Consider the following 15457-nt stretch of genomic DNA (forward strand, 5'->3'; position numbering starts at 1 on the left):
TTAATTGCGTGTTATTCTATTAATTGATTAAATTGTTTTGTTTTCTGTTATTAAATTATTTTAAATTGAATTGTTAATGATATTATGTTTTTATGCATTCACTGTTTTATTTTATTTTTTTAATGATAATTTTAGGTTTTTACTTACGTATGTTTATAATGCCGACACTCTAGACGTAGGTTTAGTATATGGGCCGACTAAGGTTTCTATTAGGGCTTTGGCTCTAATTAAACAAGGATTAGGGTTTAGGGTTGTACGTCTATAAATATAGTGTTTTCGTTAGTTAAGGGTTTTGGAGAAAAACAAGTCTTGGTTCTGTAAAGAGAGAAGTTGAGAGAACAGAGCATCGTAACGGTCTGTCAAGGAGATTAACAGAGAGGACCAAAGGAGGTGTTTGGTGGATTAGAGCAGAACCAGAGGAGGCTAGAAGGTAGTCAGTGGTTGCCGGAAAGTTTAAAACAACGGCGACAAGGTTTTGGTTATAAAACTGTACATGCAAGTTCTTATCTTCCTCCTTCCCTTTGGCTTGTGTTCTGTGCACCTAGACAGTCTCTAGGAGATTAATTGGCCTTAAACTGAACCATGCATGTTTTATATATGTTTTAGTTGATTCGTTTTATCTGTGAAAAATTTATTTACAAAACAATTATAGCACGTATGTTTTCTTGACTCTGTTTTGGCATAACGTCTCGCTGTTGTAATTTTTTATTTTGAATCTTACTGAAATCAACCAAGGTCTGATTGGATACTAGATGTAATTTAAGACTTCAAATTTAAATTGGAGGAAGAACAGAGGGGTTGGGATAAAACTGATGTCGCAAATTAGTTTCAGTGTTATTCTTCAACAATGCTAGTTAAAATGGCTTGATTAAACTCTGTAATTGTTTTCAAAATTATTGTAAACAATCTTGGGGAATGCTTTTAGACTAAATTCAGAGTCCTAAGATTAGTTTTTAGAGACCAACAAAGTGGTAGGATTTGATCAGAGAAGGAGCGGACGGACTGAAACGACGCATCGGGGACGAAGGCTCTCAAAGGAGGTGAGAGCCGGCTCCATAGAAGTGGGAGCCGGCTCCCACAACAAAGTAGAGCCGGCTCTAAGGAGTCCTAGAGCCGGCTCTAGGCTGGAAAAAGAGCCTGCTCCAAATTCTGGAGCAGGCTCCCTTGTTATTTTTGATTTATTTTAAGTTTTTTTTTTAATTTTCCACGTACTATGTTCACTGTTGGAGCATGGAGACTGTTTGAGTGAATTTGGAACTTTACAGAGGGATTAAGGAATGAATTTTGAGTGTTATTAAGACCCTAAATTGATTAAAGTTTAATTCTAAATTGTCGGGACAAACAGTGTAAAAATTAAGGCACTTCCTATGTTGTTAACAATTGAAAGTTGAATTAATTGTTGAATTCAATTTCTGCAATTTGATGGAATATAATGTGTTTATAAAACTTGTTTTAGAATGCATTCAAGTGCATGATAAGGTCATTTAATTATTAATTTTGATCTATGCATGCTTAAGAGGCTAGTTGCTGAATTATTAAATCGTTTCCTGCAACTATATGGTTAATGCTTGGATTTAAATTGCCGAAATATTAAACAATTTTCTGAAATTGTTTTAGCAATTTATTGGATAATAATAGGATTATTTAACCTATTCACATGCATGATGGAGTCCCTGACATATTAAATTTGGTTTATGCATACTCTGGATGTTAGTTGTTGATTTGTTAAATCGTCTTCTGCAACTATATGGTTAAATGCTTGGATTTAAATTGTTGAATTAATTGTTGAATTCAATTTCTGCAATTTGATGGAATATAATGTGTTTATAAAACTTGTTTTAGAATGCATTCAAGTGTATGATAAGGTCATTTAATTATTAATTTTGATCTATGCATGCTTAGGAGGCTAGTTGCTGAATTATTAAATCGTTTCCTGCAACTATATGGTTAATGCTTGGATTTAAATTGCCGAAATATTAAACAATCTTCTGAAATTGTTTTAGCAATTTATTGGATAATAATAGGATTATTTAACCTATTCACATGCATGATGGAGTCCCTGACATATTAAATTTGGTTTATGCATGCTCTGGATGTTAGTTGTTGATTTGTTAAATCGTCTTCTGCAACTATATGGTTAAATGCTTGGATTTAAATTTCTGAAACTTTAAATATTTTTCTGCAATTGTTTGGATGGTGGTTTTTGGGTTTGTAAATTATTAAACTGTGATATATGTTGTAATTTACCTGAATATGGAGGATTGTATGTACCAGTATGGGACGGTGACATACTAGGGACGGTTTAGCTCAAAACGCATAAACCTAACCTAATGGATTAATGGAATGGATTGAAAGATATCGAATCCTAATTGTGACTAAGTCAGACCAGTTGTAACCAAGTTGGATGACTTCCTGGATTAACGGATGGTAGTTAAGTCATATCCACTGAATAAGTTGAGTGACTAACTAGTTGGTTTATTGTAGGTCAGTTTAATAAATAGTTGAACTGCTTACCCTGGATTTGGACAGACTTTATATATATGTTTATGGTACCACGAGTTGAGCTTGAGTCTCAAACTCGTTGGTTAGGGTACGTATATGCAGTGGATGCGTAGCTGGTTATAATAGGTTGAGGTGTACCCTGTTAGGTCTAGGTACTCATGCCCACCTTTGGGTGCGTATTCGCATGTTACCTTCTATTCAGGTTGAGACCCCTATTATAGACTAGTGAATGTCCCTTAGTGTGGATATATTTATACGTATGGACTAGATAGATATTGTGAGGTGTCTACGGTGTATCTGCGTATCGGGTCACTGTATGGATTGCAGTTAGATTAGAACTTGCTCGTGGGTCTGACCCACTTCTTTATTATTCTTTTCAGGTACAGGACGGCTCCAGCCTTAGAGCTTGATCGTGCTTGTCGAGGACAGTCTCACTTTCATCGGATTACGTAGGACTTTCCCCGATGTTTCTAGTATTATTTATTTTCAGTTTCAGTCTCAGTTGAATCTTTTGTTAGGGGTCCATCAGTGGATTCCCAAGTTGTAACTTTGAAGTTTTGGAGGATTGGAGTTTTAAATTTTCAGTTACACATGGAAGATTTTATTATTATTATTATTTCTTTCAATTTTATTCTATCTTTATTGGTTTTGTCATCTGTGTTCGTTTTAAAATACTTTAATTGTTTGATATTCTCTCGGGTTTGGGCCTGGGCCTGATCAACCCGTGTCTCGGATCCGAGGGGTATCACACTTCCTCCCAATTAACCCAGCAAATTTTGTGAGATTGGTTAGACGCACCCCACCAAAATTACCTAATATGAGAGGTAATTTGAGCACACAATTTGCGTAGGAGTTTGAAACAGGACATAACATATGTTGGAAGGGCACCCAATATCGACTTCATTAACACAGCTCTCCCCGCTGTGGAAAAAATGCTTGATTTCCAACTAGCAAGGTGATCAGACACCTTTTAAAGAACATAATGAAACACATTCTATTTTGATCGACCAATAACTGCTGGCATACCAAGATATTGCTCACGTAAACCTTCTTCTCAAATGCCAAAGAGCTAACATATACTAGATTTGTTCTGACTCTTAGAATTTTTAGAGGAAAAATGAAGGATTTAGAAAAATTAATCTGCTGACCTGAGGCACGTTCATATTTATAGAGAACCCCCTTGAGATAATTAATTTATGAAGTTAAAGCTTTACAAAAGATGGTAGCATCATCAACAAAGAAAATATAAGAGATTTCTGAAGCTTGTCTGCAAATTTTAATTCCTGAAATAACACAGTTTTGATAGGCCCTACGCAAAGAACAAAAAAGAGCCTCAGCACAAATAATAACAAATAAGGCGACAAAGGATCCCCTTGCCTAATGCCCCGAGATGGTTTAAAGAAATTAATAGAATTACCATTAACAACAACAGTGAAGGAGGTTGTTGAGACATAACTCAACACCAATTTGACCCAATGGGTATGGAAGCCCATTTGAAGCATCATGGCCTCCAAAAAAGATTATTCAATACGATCACAAGCTTTACTCATATCAAGCTTCAAGGCCATAAATGACTGTCGACCTTTTTTTTTATTTTTCAGGTAGTGAAGAATTTCATGTGTTACTAGGATATTATCAGTAATTTGTCGACCTGCCACAAAAGCACTTTGAGACTCATTAATAAGGAGACTAAGAATACGTCTAAGGCGATTTGCCAACACTTTGGTTATTATTTTATATAAAACATTGCATAATGCAATAGGATGAAATTGAGAAACATGCCTTGGAATTTTTATTTTTCGTATTAAAACGAGATTCGTATGATTAACACACTTGAGTAAAAAGCTAGAATGCATAAAACTTCGAATAGCAGAGACCACGTCATGTTTAACTATTGGTAAAATAAAGGAGTCATACCGTCCGAACCTGAGCATTTACGCGGCTGCATCTCAAATACTGCTTTCTTTATCTCTAACTTTGTTGGAGGTCGAAATAACTCTTGGTTCATTGAGTTAGTGACACACTGGAAACATACTGGATAAATTGACTGATCCCTTCAGGATGTTGGGATGCAAAGAGATTTTTAAAATAATAAATAAAAGATTCTTCAATCAAAGGCTGTTGTTCAATCCATTGGCCGCCACAATCTTTGATCCCAGACATGAAATTTCTGCGCCTACGACGGACCGTCGACGCATGGAAGAATTTTGAGTTCCGGTCTCCCAATTGAAGCCACTGAATTCGAGATTTTTGGCCCAATATAACTCTTCCTCTTGCCAAACACGTTGAAGTGCATGTTCCAACTGTAAAATTTGGGTGTTGTTGGGATTTATATGCCCTGGCATAGCAAATTCCTATCTGGATTATAGTGACATATGTTCCTGACATATCTGAAATATTTATGATTTATATAATTGGTAAATTCAATGTATTATGTTTTGATTCACTATGAAATTGATAGTGTCCATGTAATTACAAGAAATATTTATATATATGTATGTGATGGCAATCAATGCATGATATATAAATAGTAATTATAAATTGTTCATAGTCGGTAATTATGGATGGACTCATAATTAATTAAGACTTGAACTGGATCCGCGTTAGGTTGAGATATATTGCGAGAGCCGTCGTATACAATTACTCCCTATCACCGTCATGGCATTTGACTCTTAAGCATGAGAAAAGTATAGACTCTTTTATTAATTAATAATTACTTTGATTTGTTCGGCGGATTCTTCGGGATCCTTAGACCGACACTTTGGATAGTTATGTAATTAATAGTTAGAGGGTTATATTTTCAATATTTGCATCATTGCTACTTGTATTTATTTTGTATTGATTATGGTTGATCACAAAGTAAATTCGAAGGCCTTCGTATGTTTTTAGACAAAATGATTTATTATATATTTATTTATTAAATTATTATTTTTTGTCAAACAAATGTTTTATTGTGATCAAGCCAGAAATAATCAAAGGTACCAAAATAAATATATTAATTAAGTAGTCGGATTGATGGCATTATTTATCCGATAACTAATTATGCATAGAGGGGTCAAAGTGCAACATTGACTTAGAGGTTATTTATTATTTAATTGGAGTTCAATTAATTTCTTTTAGTGGAGTAGAAATTAATTTATGAATTAATTTAATTGGGTCCATGGACAGGGCCAATCATTAATTCATTGTAGCCAATAAAATAATAGGCCCAATGGATTCTCACGCATAGCCCAACTTGATATTGGAATCATATTAGATTTGAGACATATGAATTAGAGATGGAGAAGGATTTGTTGTTTCCTTTTCTTTATTTTTATGTTGCCTATAAATATACATGGTCTATGTATATTTTGGGTGGTGATTTTTGGAAGAAGGAAAAAGGAATATATATTTTTTCTCTCTAGAAAATTAGGGTTTATGTTCTCATCTAATGGAGGCTCCCACAAGCCTAGTTTTCCAAGGTCATTCGTGGAGGCTTATGAGTGATTCCTAAAGGCAAAACAATTACCAAGAAAATGAAGATCCAAGAAGAAGGCATCTTGCTAAGGGATCTACAATAAGTGAGAACATTCACTTTAGAGGAAAGTTTTAAAGTTTTTTAAAACTTGTACGTTTCCCAACAGTTATCACATGGAAGGAATGACTCCTTAAGCAATTTAAGAGTAGATTCAGATGACTCAATCTTTTGTTTAGAATTAAATCCCTTACATTTTGACCATTGAGCTCGCTCTCGCTTACAATTTTTTAATTTATTTACTACCTGATACAATCTTGATCCCTAAACATCCTTCTCCTAAGCTTGCCGAACGACCTCATAACATTGTTCATCATCCACCTATCGAGCATCAAAGTAAAATTGCTTTGCTTTCCTTATAAATGATGGCCAAAATTCAAGAAAGAGTGCAGAATGATTAAAACCTAAAACAGATATATGAGAAAGTTTTGCCGTCGGAAAGAGCTCCCGCCAATCTGCAGTTGCAATAGCCTGATCAAGTCGTTACTAAATATTCCCCCATCCACTTCTATGATTACACCATGTAAATAGGTAGCCAATATAACCCAAATCTGAAAGGGAACGGCTCTTCAATAAAGTTTTAAAATTCCGAAGCCCTCATGCCGGTTTGGGGACACCTACCTTCTTTTCTGCATGCACGAGTACATCATTGAAATCCTCGATGATGATCCATTGCTTTCCCTATTAGCTTTGTTTACATTTAAGATAAGCCCATTGATCAGCCCAGATATAATCCACAGAACTAGCATATAAAATGGTAAGATAACATACATTATTACCAGATGAATTAACGACAACAGTGATTTGAAAATCAGTCGAATCAACAATATTGAATATCTGATCACCATTCCAAAGAAGAGCCATACCCCCAGCCCGGCCCTTTGGATCAACACACTAACTATGCGTAAAACACAATTTCCTTTGAATTTTGATCATGTAGTCAATAGAATTTTTAGTTTCAAGAAGAGCAACCAAATCCGGGAATGAGACCGTACAAGTCTCTTAAGCTGTTGGATTGTCAGAGGATTCCTCCATACCAGTAATTTCATTTGACCATGAGAAAAACATGCCTGTTGCCGGGAATTAGAACCTGAATAAAACTGTTGAGGATATGGACCAGAATCCATATGGTAAGTCGCCTCCCCAAGACCCAATAAAGTTTCTGACCGACCCGCATGCAATTGATCCCAACAACAATGGGCCTCATCAATATGGCCCATCACTCCAGGGACTGGGCTGAAAGAAGAGGCCTGACTGGGCCCACAATGAGATGTGATCCAACGACCCACCACTGTATTATTATGTATTGTAGATGCTTCACTGCAGCTTTAGGATTGACGATGTGAAAATGACACCCTCATCCCTTCTGTCGCCGATCCCGGCGACTGCGCAACCCTGGTCGCACAACCCAGATGGGGAAAACCACTGCCCTTAAGAGACATATAAAATGGGTGAGGTTGTACGCATGCTGAAATAAGTGTCTCATTTTTATAATTTAATTTTTTAGGAAAATATTTTTTTTTATTTTTTATTCTATTAGTATTAAATGAATTATCAAATTTATCCTTAATGAGTCTACAGTGATGTGAAGATTTACTTTTTATAGGTTAAATTGATAATATTACCAAATAAAATAAAATAAATAATAAATTAACTTTTCAAATGAGATAATTATTTTAGGAGGGATTAAAAAAAAAAAAATCAACACTTATTTTGGAACTAAATGAGTAACTTACCTGCTAATCATATACCATCTAGAAATGTAAACAAATCAAATTATTCTAGAACAATTGATGTTTATTTTGTATAGTAACGAATTCAGTGTTAACGAAATTGAAATGAAGTGAGGTGGGAAGACAAATTATATTTAATATGAGAGAAATGAATACGTTGTTTAAAAGTTTGAAAAATAGTTTTTTATAATAAATAATATTATAAAAAATTAAAAATAATAGGATATAATGTGACCAAAATTGAATAGCAGTATTTCTATAATTTCAATTCTAACAGTATAAAAAATATTTTCATTGGGAATGATACAAGTGTAATAATTCTTCAATACAGGATTATTGCAAATCTCCGATCAGCATTTTCTCACTCGTAGGACTACTTGTTATAAATCACACATCCTCTCTTTATAGATATCCTCCTCCCAACAGATCGCTAGATGCATTACAACGGAAGGGCTAAGATTTATTTTTTCGAATTCTCTTTTAAAGTATCTAAATATTTAGAAACACTACAAATTCTCTACTCTTAATTACCTTTTTTTCTTTTTTCTTTTTTATGTATAAAAGCGCGTACAAATTGAAAATCTAATTAACAAATTATCTTAGAAAATAAAAGAAAAATAAAAACAAATAGAACTTAAAGAAAACTTATACCGTGTTTAATCTAAAGAAAAACGAATTGCATGGAGGAGGAAAATTTTAATTTGGATATGCTTCTTTTTGCATTATAATTTTTTATATTTTAAAAGTAAGAAATCTGGATTTCACAAATTTGTTAAATTTTAATTTTAATTTTATTTATTTATTTATCAATTTGTCATCATTTATTCTGGATCAATCAAGTGTATCACTAACAGGTATCACACTTAATTTTTCCTTTCACATTTTAGTTTGTAACTCTTATCTTTGTTACCTACTGCTATCCTCCATTTTGGCTAAATGAATCCATTAAAACTGAAACAAAGTGTAATTTTATTAATTCATAAAAAGAAAATGATTCTTGCACCTAATAATTATAGTGAATTGATAGACCTACTCTTTTAATTGGTTAATTATGTAACAAATAAGAAAGTAGAACCCTTCATGGTTGTATTTGGTATAAATAGTTAATTAAAAATCAGTTCACTGATAAATAAATAAATAAAAATTAATTAATTAATTAATTCACTACAAATATTCGGTATAAGTATCACTACTCTTCATAAAATAACTTATTCTGATTGAATGTATAAAATATGTATTAAAATAATGTTATAAAAAGTAGTTCTATTTTTTAAAAAAATTAAAACTATATTCTAACAATCCTAATATTAGTTAAGCAAGTTTAAAATTACGCCTTGCACTTCTTTTGAAAATTGTCAACCCTTTATCCTTTTTGTATTCTTGAGTTATTTAAATATATCAATTTCAAGTGAAAGTGTCTTTGAAATTAAACACGTGAAACACATAATCTATGGAGATTTGGCTGAATTATTTATCTTCTCAAATTTAAATTTATATCTTGCTTTTCTTTTGAAAAGTTTCAACACTCTCTTTGTATTCTTGAGTTATATAATAGATCATTCTCAAAAAAAAAGCGTTAAACATATGAAACACGTACTCTATTAGAGATACGACTGAATAATTTATCTTGTCAATATAATATTGAGAATTAGATTTATATTTATGTTTTGTATAACTAAGACCAAAAAAAAAAAAATTAAAACAATTATTCTAACAAACCTAATATTAGTTAAGTTAAATTTAAAATAATGTATTGCACTTCTTTTGAATTATTTCTCGTTAAAATAATATTGAGAATTAGTTTCTTTTACTTATTTTTCTGTATAAATAAGACAAGAATCAATAAAACTGTTATTCTAACAATCCTAATGTTAGTTAAGCAAACTTAAAATTATGTTTTGCACTTCTTTTGAAAATTGTCAATACTTTATCTCTTTTGTATCCCTAAGTTCTTTAATTAAATCACTCTCAAAGTGAAAGTGTCTTTGAACTTTGATTGAATTATTTGTTTTGTCAAAATAATTTTGAGAGTTAGTTTTTTATTTTTATTTTCTGTATATATAAGACAAGAATCAAAGGCAGAGGCTATGCTCTATGTCCAATAGAAAGTCACAAAAGCAAAAGTATTCCCAAAAACTCAAAAAGTAACCTCCACATCAATTAAAAAAAATAAAATTTAAATTATAAAAAACCAAAGTTTTGAGGATGAAACTTATAAACATATAATTATATATATAGTTTCATAATAATAAGATCTATATAAATGATAACTGGTAGGATGGAAGCCCAATATGAAGGAAACATTAAACTTGTTGCAGGGAATGGGATGGGCTCACGCTGAGAGTGAACTTTAGCCAGGATTGATCCAGCCCAATTAACAGGAGTTGGATTGTTGGGAGAGCTTAATGGATGGAAATTAGTTTGCTCCATGGTTGTCCATGAAAAGTTTGTAGGTTTGAGCTCCAAAAAAAAATCTATTCTGGCGCTCCAAATTTTATATATTATATTCTGAAAAACTGATTTTGCACAACCAATTAGACAAAACTATATACTGAACATAAATACAAATTTGAAAGGAGGGTTATAGTGTAGGAGTGAAAACAAATCAAGTTGTTCTTAAACAATTTAGGCTCAACTCGATTAAAGCTTACTTGCTTTTTAAGCTCATTTGATAAACGAGTTAAATTCAAAGCCCATTTTTTAAAGGAGGCAAGTCCAAACAACTAATGTCTAGGCTTATTAGGCTCGTGAACATGCTTATGAATAGGCGTTCATGAGCAAGCATGACAAGGTTCATCAATATGACTCTATTTTCTTTGTTTTTCTCAATTTGATACTTACTTGATTGTCGAAAACTCTTAGGCTGGTACCATATCGGTGCCCTTCCGATTACTTTTTTTTATCGTCTCTTTCAGATACGACGTTCTCGTCACTGTGGAATCTTGTATCAACAGTTGGTTTATTATGAATTGTTTAAATATATAGTTAATTATTTCCCTTAACAATCTTGATTTCAAGTTCGAGATCGTGACCAATGGACTTTAGCCTAAATAGTATAAGTTCTCATCTCCTTTGAAGAGGTTGAATATTCGAATCCTAATAAGGACAAACATACATAATTTTTTGTATGTTTTTTTTTGAACTTTCGAAGGAAAAAAAATTGAAATAGTCACCAAAACTGACTAAATAAGTTAAATAAATCAAACTTGATGGAATAATGCTTGAGTTAAGCTGGAACACTCTCTTATTTGAATCGAGCTCAATCTCAATATATTGAAAACTAGATAAACTTGGAAAAGAAAATTAATAAAAATTCTGATCAATTTTTATAACCGAGTGATGGGACATCAAATACTTTCAAAAGAGAGAGGTATGCTATATTGGGTGATCCGAGTATGTCATATCACTGCTATGACCCCTTGTTAAATACTAAATTATAGTTGTCAAATTATCAATTTGGAAAATCGTAGGATTACTACTCCACAAAAATAGAAATGAGGCAAAATCTAATTCACATCAAGCGAAAGGGGAGCGTGAAAGCGACAAATGTAATGTTCCATTTGATAGGAATGAAGAAAATTGGATGGAAGGGAAAGAAAAAGATATGAATGAGACATCCCTACAAAATAAATTGTATCATTCTCTCTTTTTGTTTGGTTGGATAAAAGGAAATATAATGAGATAATACCTTATTTTGTTTGTGAGGAGAAAAAATTTGAAATTGTTAATTATAAAAAAAGTTTTATAATTTTAAAACTTTTATAATGGCGATTTTATGAATCGGGTGTGAGAGGCATTGACAGACTATCACACTGGTCGAGTTATATGTGCACAATCCTACATCGATAGAAAGGGAAAGTGTTATGTTTGTATCCAATTGGTAAGTGTTATGTATGTATCCAATTGGTATGAAACATTTTGAAGATAAAATTAAAAAGTAAAATCATGCAGGCTCTAGTTGAAAGTGAAAAACATCATACCATGTGCCGGAGGGACGAGTATACTCAAGAATTTTTTTTTTTTTTTTTCCTTCATTTTTATGAAAACGGAGCATAAGAATTGTTTGAGGGAAGGCATAATCGAACACGACCTCGAGAAAAGGAATATACCCGGAAAATATACCCAGAATTGAGAAACTCCGATCCTAATCCATTCTGACTAGGACCAAAAAAAGATACAAAAAGCCGGATCAAGTCAAGTAGACTCTCCACCAAATAAGACACGTCACGTCCATCCACAACGACCCCACACACGGATAAGGACCGCCCATCTTACCTGACCCCCTCCCTCACTCAGTCACCACCATTCGTTTCCCCCTCTCTCTCTCTCTCTCCCTCTCTTTTATATATATATATATATATATATATATACACACACTTGTACTGCTAAATATATTATATTATTATATAATACATACATACAGTTCACGCCCTTTGAATAGTCCTTCCATCCATTAATGTAATAACATTTCCGTTGTCTGAGTATTCAACCCTTCAAAATTTCATTTTCCATATGCTTGCCGTATCCGCTTGGTTTTACTATTCAAAGCCTCTATTTTGTATATTCAACTTTTCATTCACACACTCTCTCTATATATATCTATTTAGATAGATCGATAGATAGATCAGAGATACAGAGAGAGAAATTGTTGTTGTATCAGTACGATTGTGTTAATTAATTTGGTGAGTTTTTGACATATCAGTCCTTGAGCTGGTTTGCTGAGAATGGCGAGTAGTTGTGGTGCGATGATTAATGGATCTTCTTCTTCTTGGATTCAATTGAAGGAATCAGCAAAAAATAAGAAGATGATGAGAAATAATAATAAAAATAGGGTTAGGGTTTGCTGTGTTTTTAATTCTTCTTCCACCATGAATATGAGTAGTGATCCCTACACAACTCTTAGGATTCATCCTGGTGCTTCTGAATCTCAAGTCAAGAAAGCTTTTAGACAACTTGCTCTACAGGTATTATTCCTTCACATTTCTCTTCACACGCGCATATATAATTTTAATCACACACATATATATACATATATATATATATATGATGCAAGGAGTTGACAATTTCTTTTCTGGAACTTAAATGAAAAAAGCCCAACTGATCAAATATTCTTACTTTTTATCTGGGGATCAAAATATTTGTTCATTTTTGGTTTTTGGATATTTATTTTTTCCCTCTCTTCGCTGCCCAATGAATTTTGGTGGTTTTGATCTAGTTTATACTTTACACACTGCGCACATCACGTAATCTCTCCATCACAAAACTTTTATCACTTTTTTTTTAAAAAGTAATATATATATATATATATATATATATATATATATATATACTAAATAGGCCTTTAAAAAAGAAACAAAAAATTTGTATAATATTATTACTGGTGGGACCTTATTAATTGATTGGCTTTGATCGAATTTCAGTATCATCCGGACGTCTGCAAAGGAAGCAATTGTGGGGTCCAGTTTCACCTCATTAACGAAGCTTATGATGTACGTTATCACACTCTTTAATACCCCCATTTTTTAATTACGGAGTATTTTTTTTTTTTTTTTTTCAGCCAATTGTCTTTATTATTATTATTATTATTTTTTAAAAAAGCCAAATAAACACTAAGGAGTAGAAAATCTTTTGAGTGTTTATTTGGATTTAAAATTTGATCGCCTTGTTTATGTTTGAAGCATTGTGTTTAGCCTAATAATTTGTAGATGAAATTGCTATGATGATGCAGACTGTGATGAGTAATTTGAGAGGAGATCCAATAACATCAGAGATGGAATCGTATGAGCCGTACGATGATGCCGGGATGGATGAGCCCATGAGAGGGATGGACGACCCTGATTGGGACTTGTGGGAAGAATGGATGGGATGGGAAGGAGCAGGAATTCGCGATTACTCCTCTCATATTAATCCTTATATCTAAATTGTACATAATTGTGTATATATATATATATATATATCATTTGCCGAGTTACATCACCCACAAAAGTCAATCACTTGTGTAATTAAGTGGGTGTTCATTGTTTATTCTATCTGTACATATTTGATTATATGATACTATATAATTACAATTTACTAGCTGTAATTACTTTATGTAATATGAAAAGATGCAATAAAAATATTTTAGTCTCAAACCTTTTGCTTCGAGATTAATTTCAAATACACTTTTTAGTGAGAGCATGCATCAATATTTTAATTAATTTTTTTTTTTAATTTTAAATTCAAAATATTAATAAATTACTATTTTCGTTCTAATACAATGGTTATAAACTGTGACTCGCGTAATTGGACAACAATAATATTGGGACGGATGTATATGCATTAAGACACGTTTATAATATTGGGATGGATGCAGATGAAATAACACAGGTTTATAGCTAAGGGGACAGATGTACAATCATTGATTGGTCCTTGAAAGTCTTATGTCTACCATGCATGGAAAAAAGTCACGAAAAGGGCATGTGTGTTTTGTTGTGTATGGAATGAGTTTCCTATTTTTAATTTTTTTTTTTTTGGGTACAAATCATGCGAAATATCAAATTGCATACGAAGATTATACAATATTAAATTTTGTATCAAAGTTTATTTAAAATAAATCACATAAAGTCAAAATTTTCTTTTTTATTCGTTTTTGTTTTTTGAATTAATTTTACCATAGTAATCGTTTATACTATTTTATTTTGAAGTATATTGACTTTTTATATATATAAAAAAAAAAAAATACAGCGATGATGTTAATTATCATGAAGCTGACCTCATTGTAGTCTCCCTCTTCATCATTGTAACCAGGGAAAACAGGACAAGCAATTATATATCAAAAACATCTTTTTCATTTTTGAAACTCTCGTAAGAAACGTTGACAAAGTCAAATGTACATGTAGATTTCTTTGCAATTTGGAAAAACAAATCAATGTTTTAAACTCTTGGATTGTAACTTTTGAAAAATCTAATTATTTCTACTGTGGAATGTATTAAATCTGCTTCATTAGAAAGTTGGATTTTCATATATAAACACTAGACATGGGACAGGTAAATTATATATATATCTATTTATTGAATAGTGTTGACAAATAAAGTTTGAGAAATTGCTTCACTAACACTTTCTGATAAAAATAAATAAATAATAAAATGAAATGGAGAAAATAGGCTTCAAAAAGCTGGCCCGAATTGAGTCCTGTTTCGGCTCAGCCCGAGGTCACCATGGCCTGGGTTGGCTGTGCTTTCTCAAAAATCAGACTGGCCCAGAAGACGCAACAGACTCAACCAAGAACTGGGCCTCAAATCATAGGATTGGAAGTTATTTGGAACGGTAATTGAGAGTAACTAACTAAACTTAGTTGATAGAACAAATAGTTCTCCGAACCGGTGTGTCTTTGTACAAGTTCTCTTCTTTTTATTTGTCTTTGTAATTGTTCTGCAAAGGAATATCTTTCTATGGACCCTATTGGGATCATGTTATAGGGTACTGGAAAGTGAGTGGCCCGAGAGGGTACTCGTCCTGAAATATGAAGATGTAATGAGATCGAGACACCGAGTCTTATGTGAAAAGATTGGCCGAGTTCATGGGGTATGCTTTCTCATTGGAGGAAGAAAAGGAGGGCACAGTACAAAAAATCATAAACTTGTGTAGTTTCCAGAATTTGAGCGAATTGACTGTGAACATGACCGGAATGCTTTAGGAAGGGAAAGGTTGGGGACTGGAAGAATCATT

At 32.6% G+C, this 15457-nt stretch overlaps 1 protein-coding gene across 1 annotated transcript; it reads left to right on the forward strand.

Annotated features, from left to right (window-relative positions):
- Positions 1–12120: 12120 nt before the first annotated feature.
- On the forward strand, positions 12121–13893 carry LOC132285309 (chaperone protein dnaJ 8, chloroplastic-like). The gene is made up of 3 exons (XM_059787478.1): positions 12121–12713; positions 13170–13238; positions 13478–13893. The coding sequence occupies exons 1-3, from the start codon at positions 12474–12476 to the stop codon at positions 13667–13669; spliced, it is 501 nt and encodes a 166-aa protein (XP_059643461.1). The 5' UTR covers positions 12121–12473; the 3' UTR covers positions 13670–13893.
- Positions 13894–15457: the final 1564 nt, after the last annotated feature.

Source organism: Cornus florida, unplaced genomic scaffold (genome assembly GCF_030987335.1).
Source record: "Cornus florida cultivar Cherokee Brave unplaced genomic scaffold, ASM3098733v1 CherokeeBrave_3.0.0_Hap2_Chr11, whole genome shotgun sequence".
Taxonomy (NCBI): domain Eukaryota; kingdom Viridiplantae; phylum Streptophyta; class Magnoliopsida; order Cornales; family Cornaceae; genus Cornus; species Cornus florida.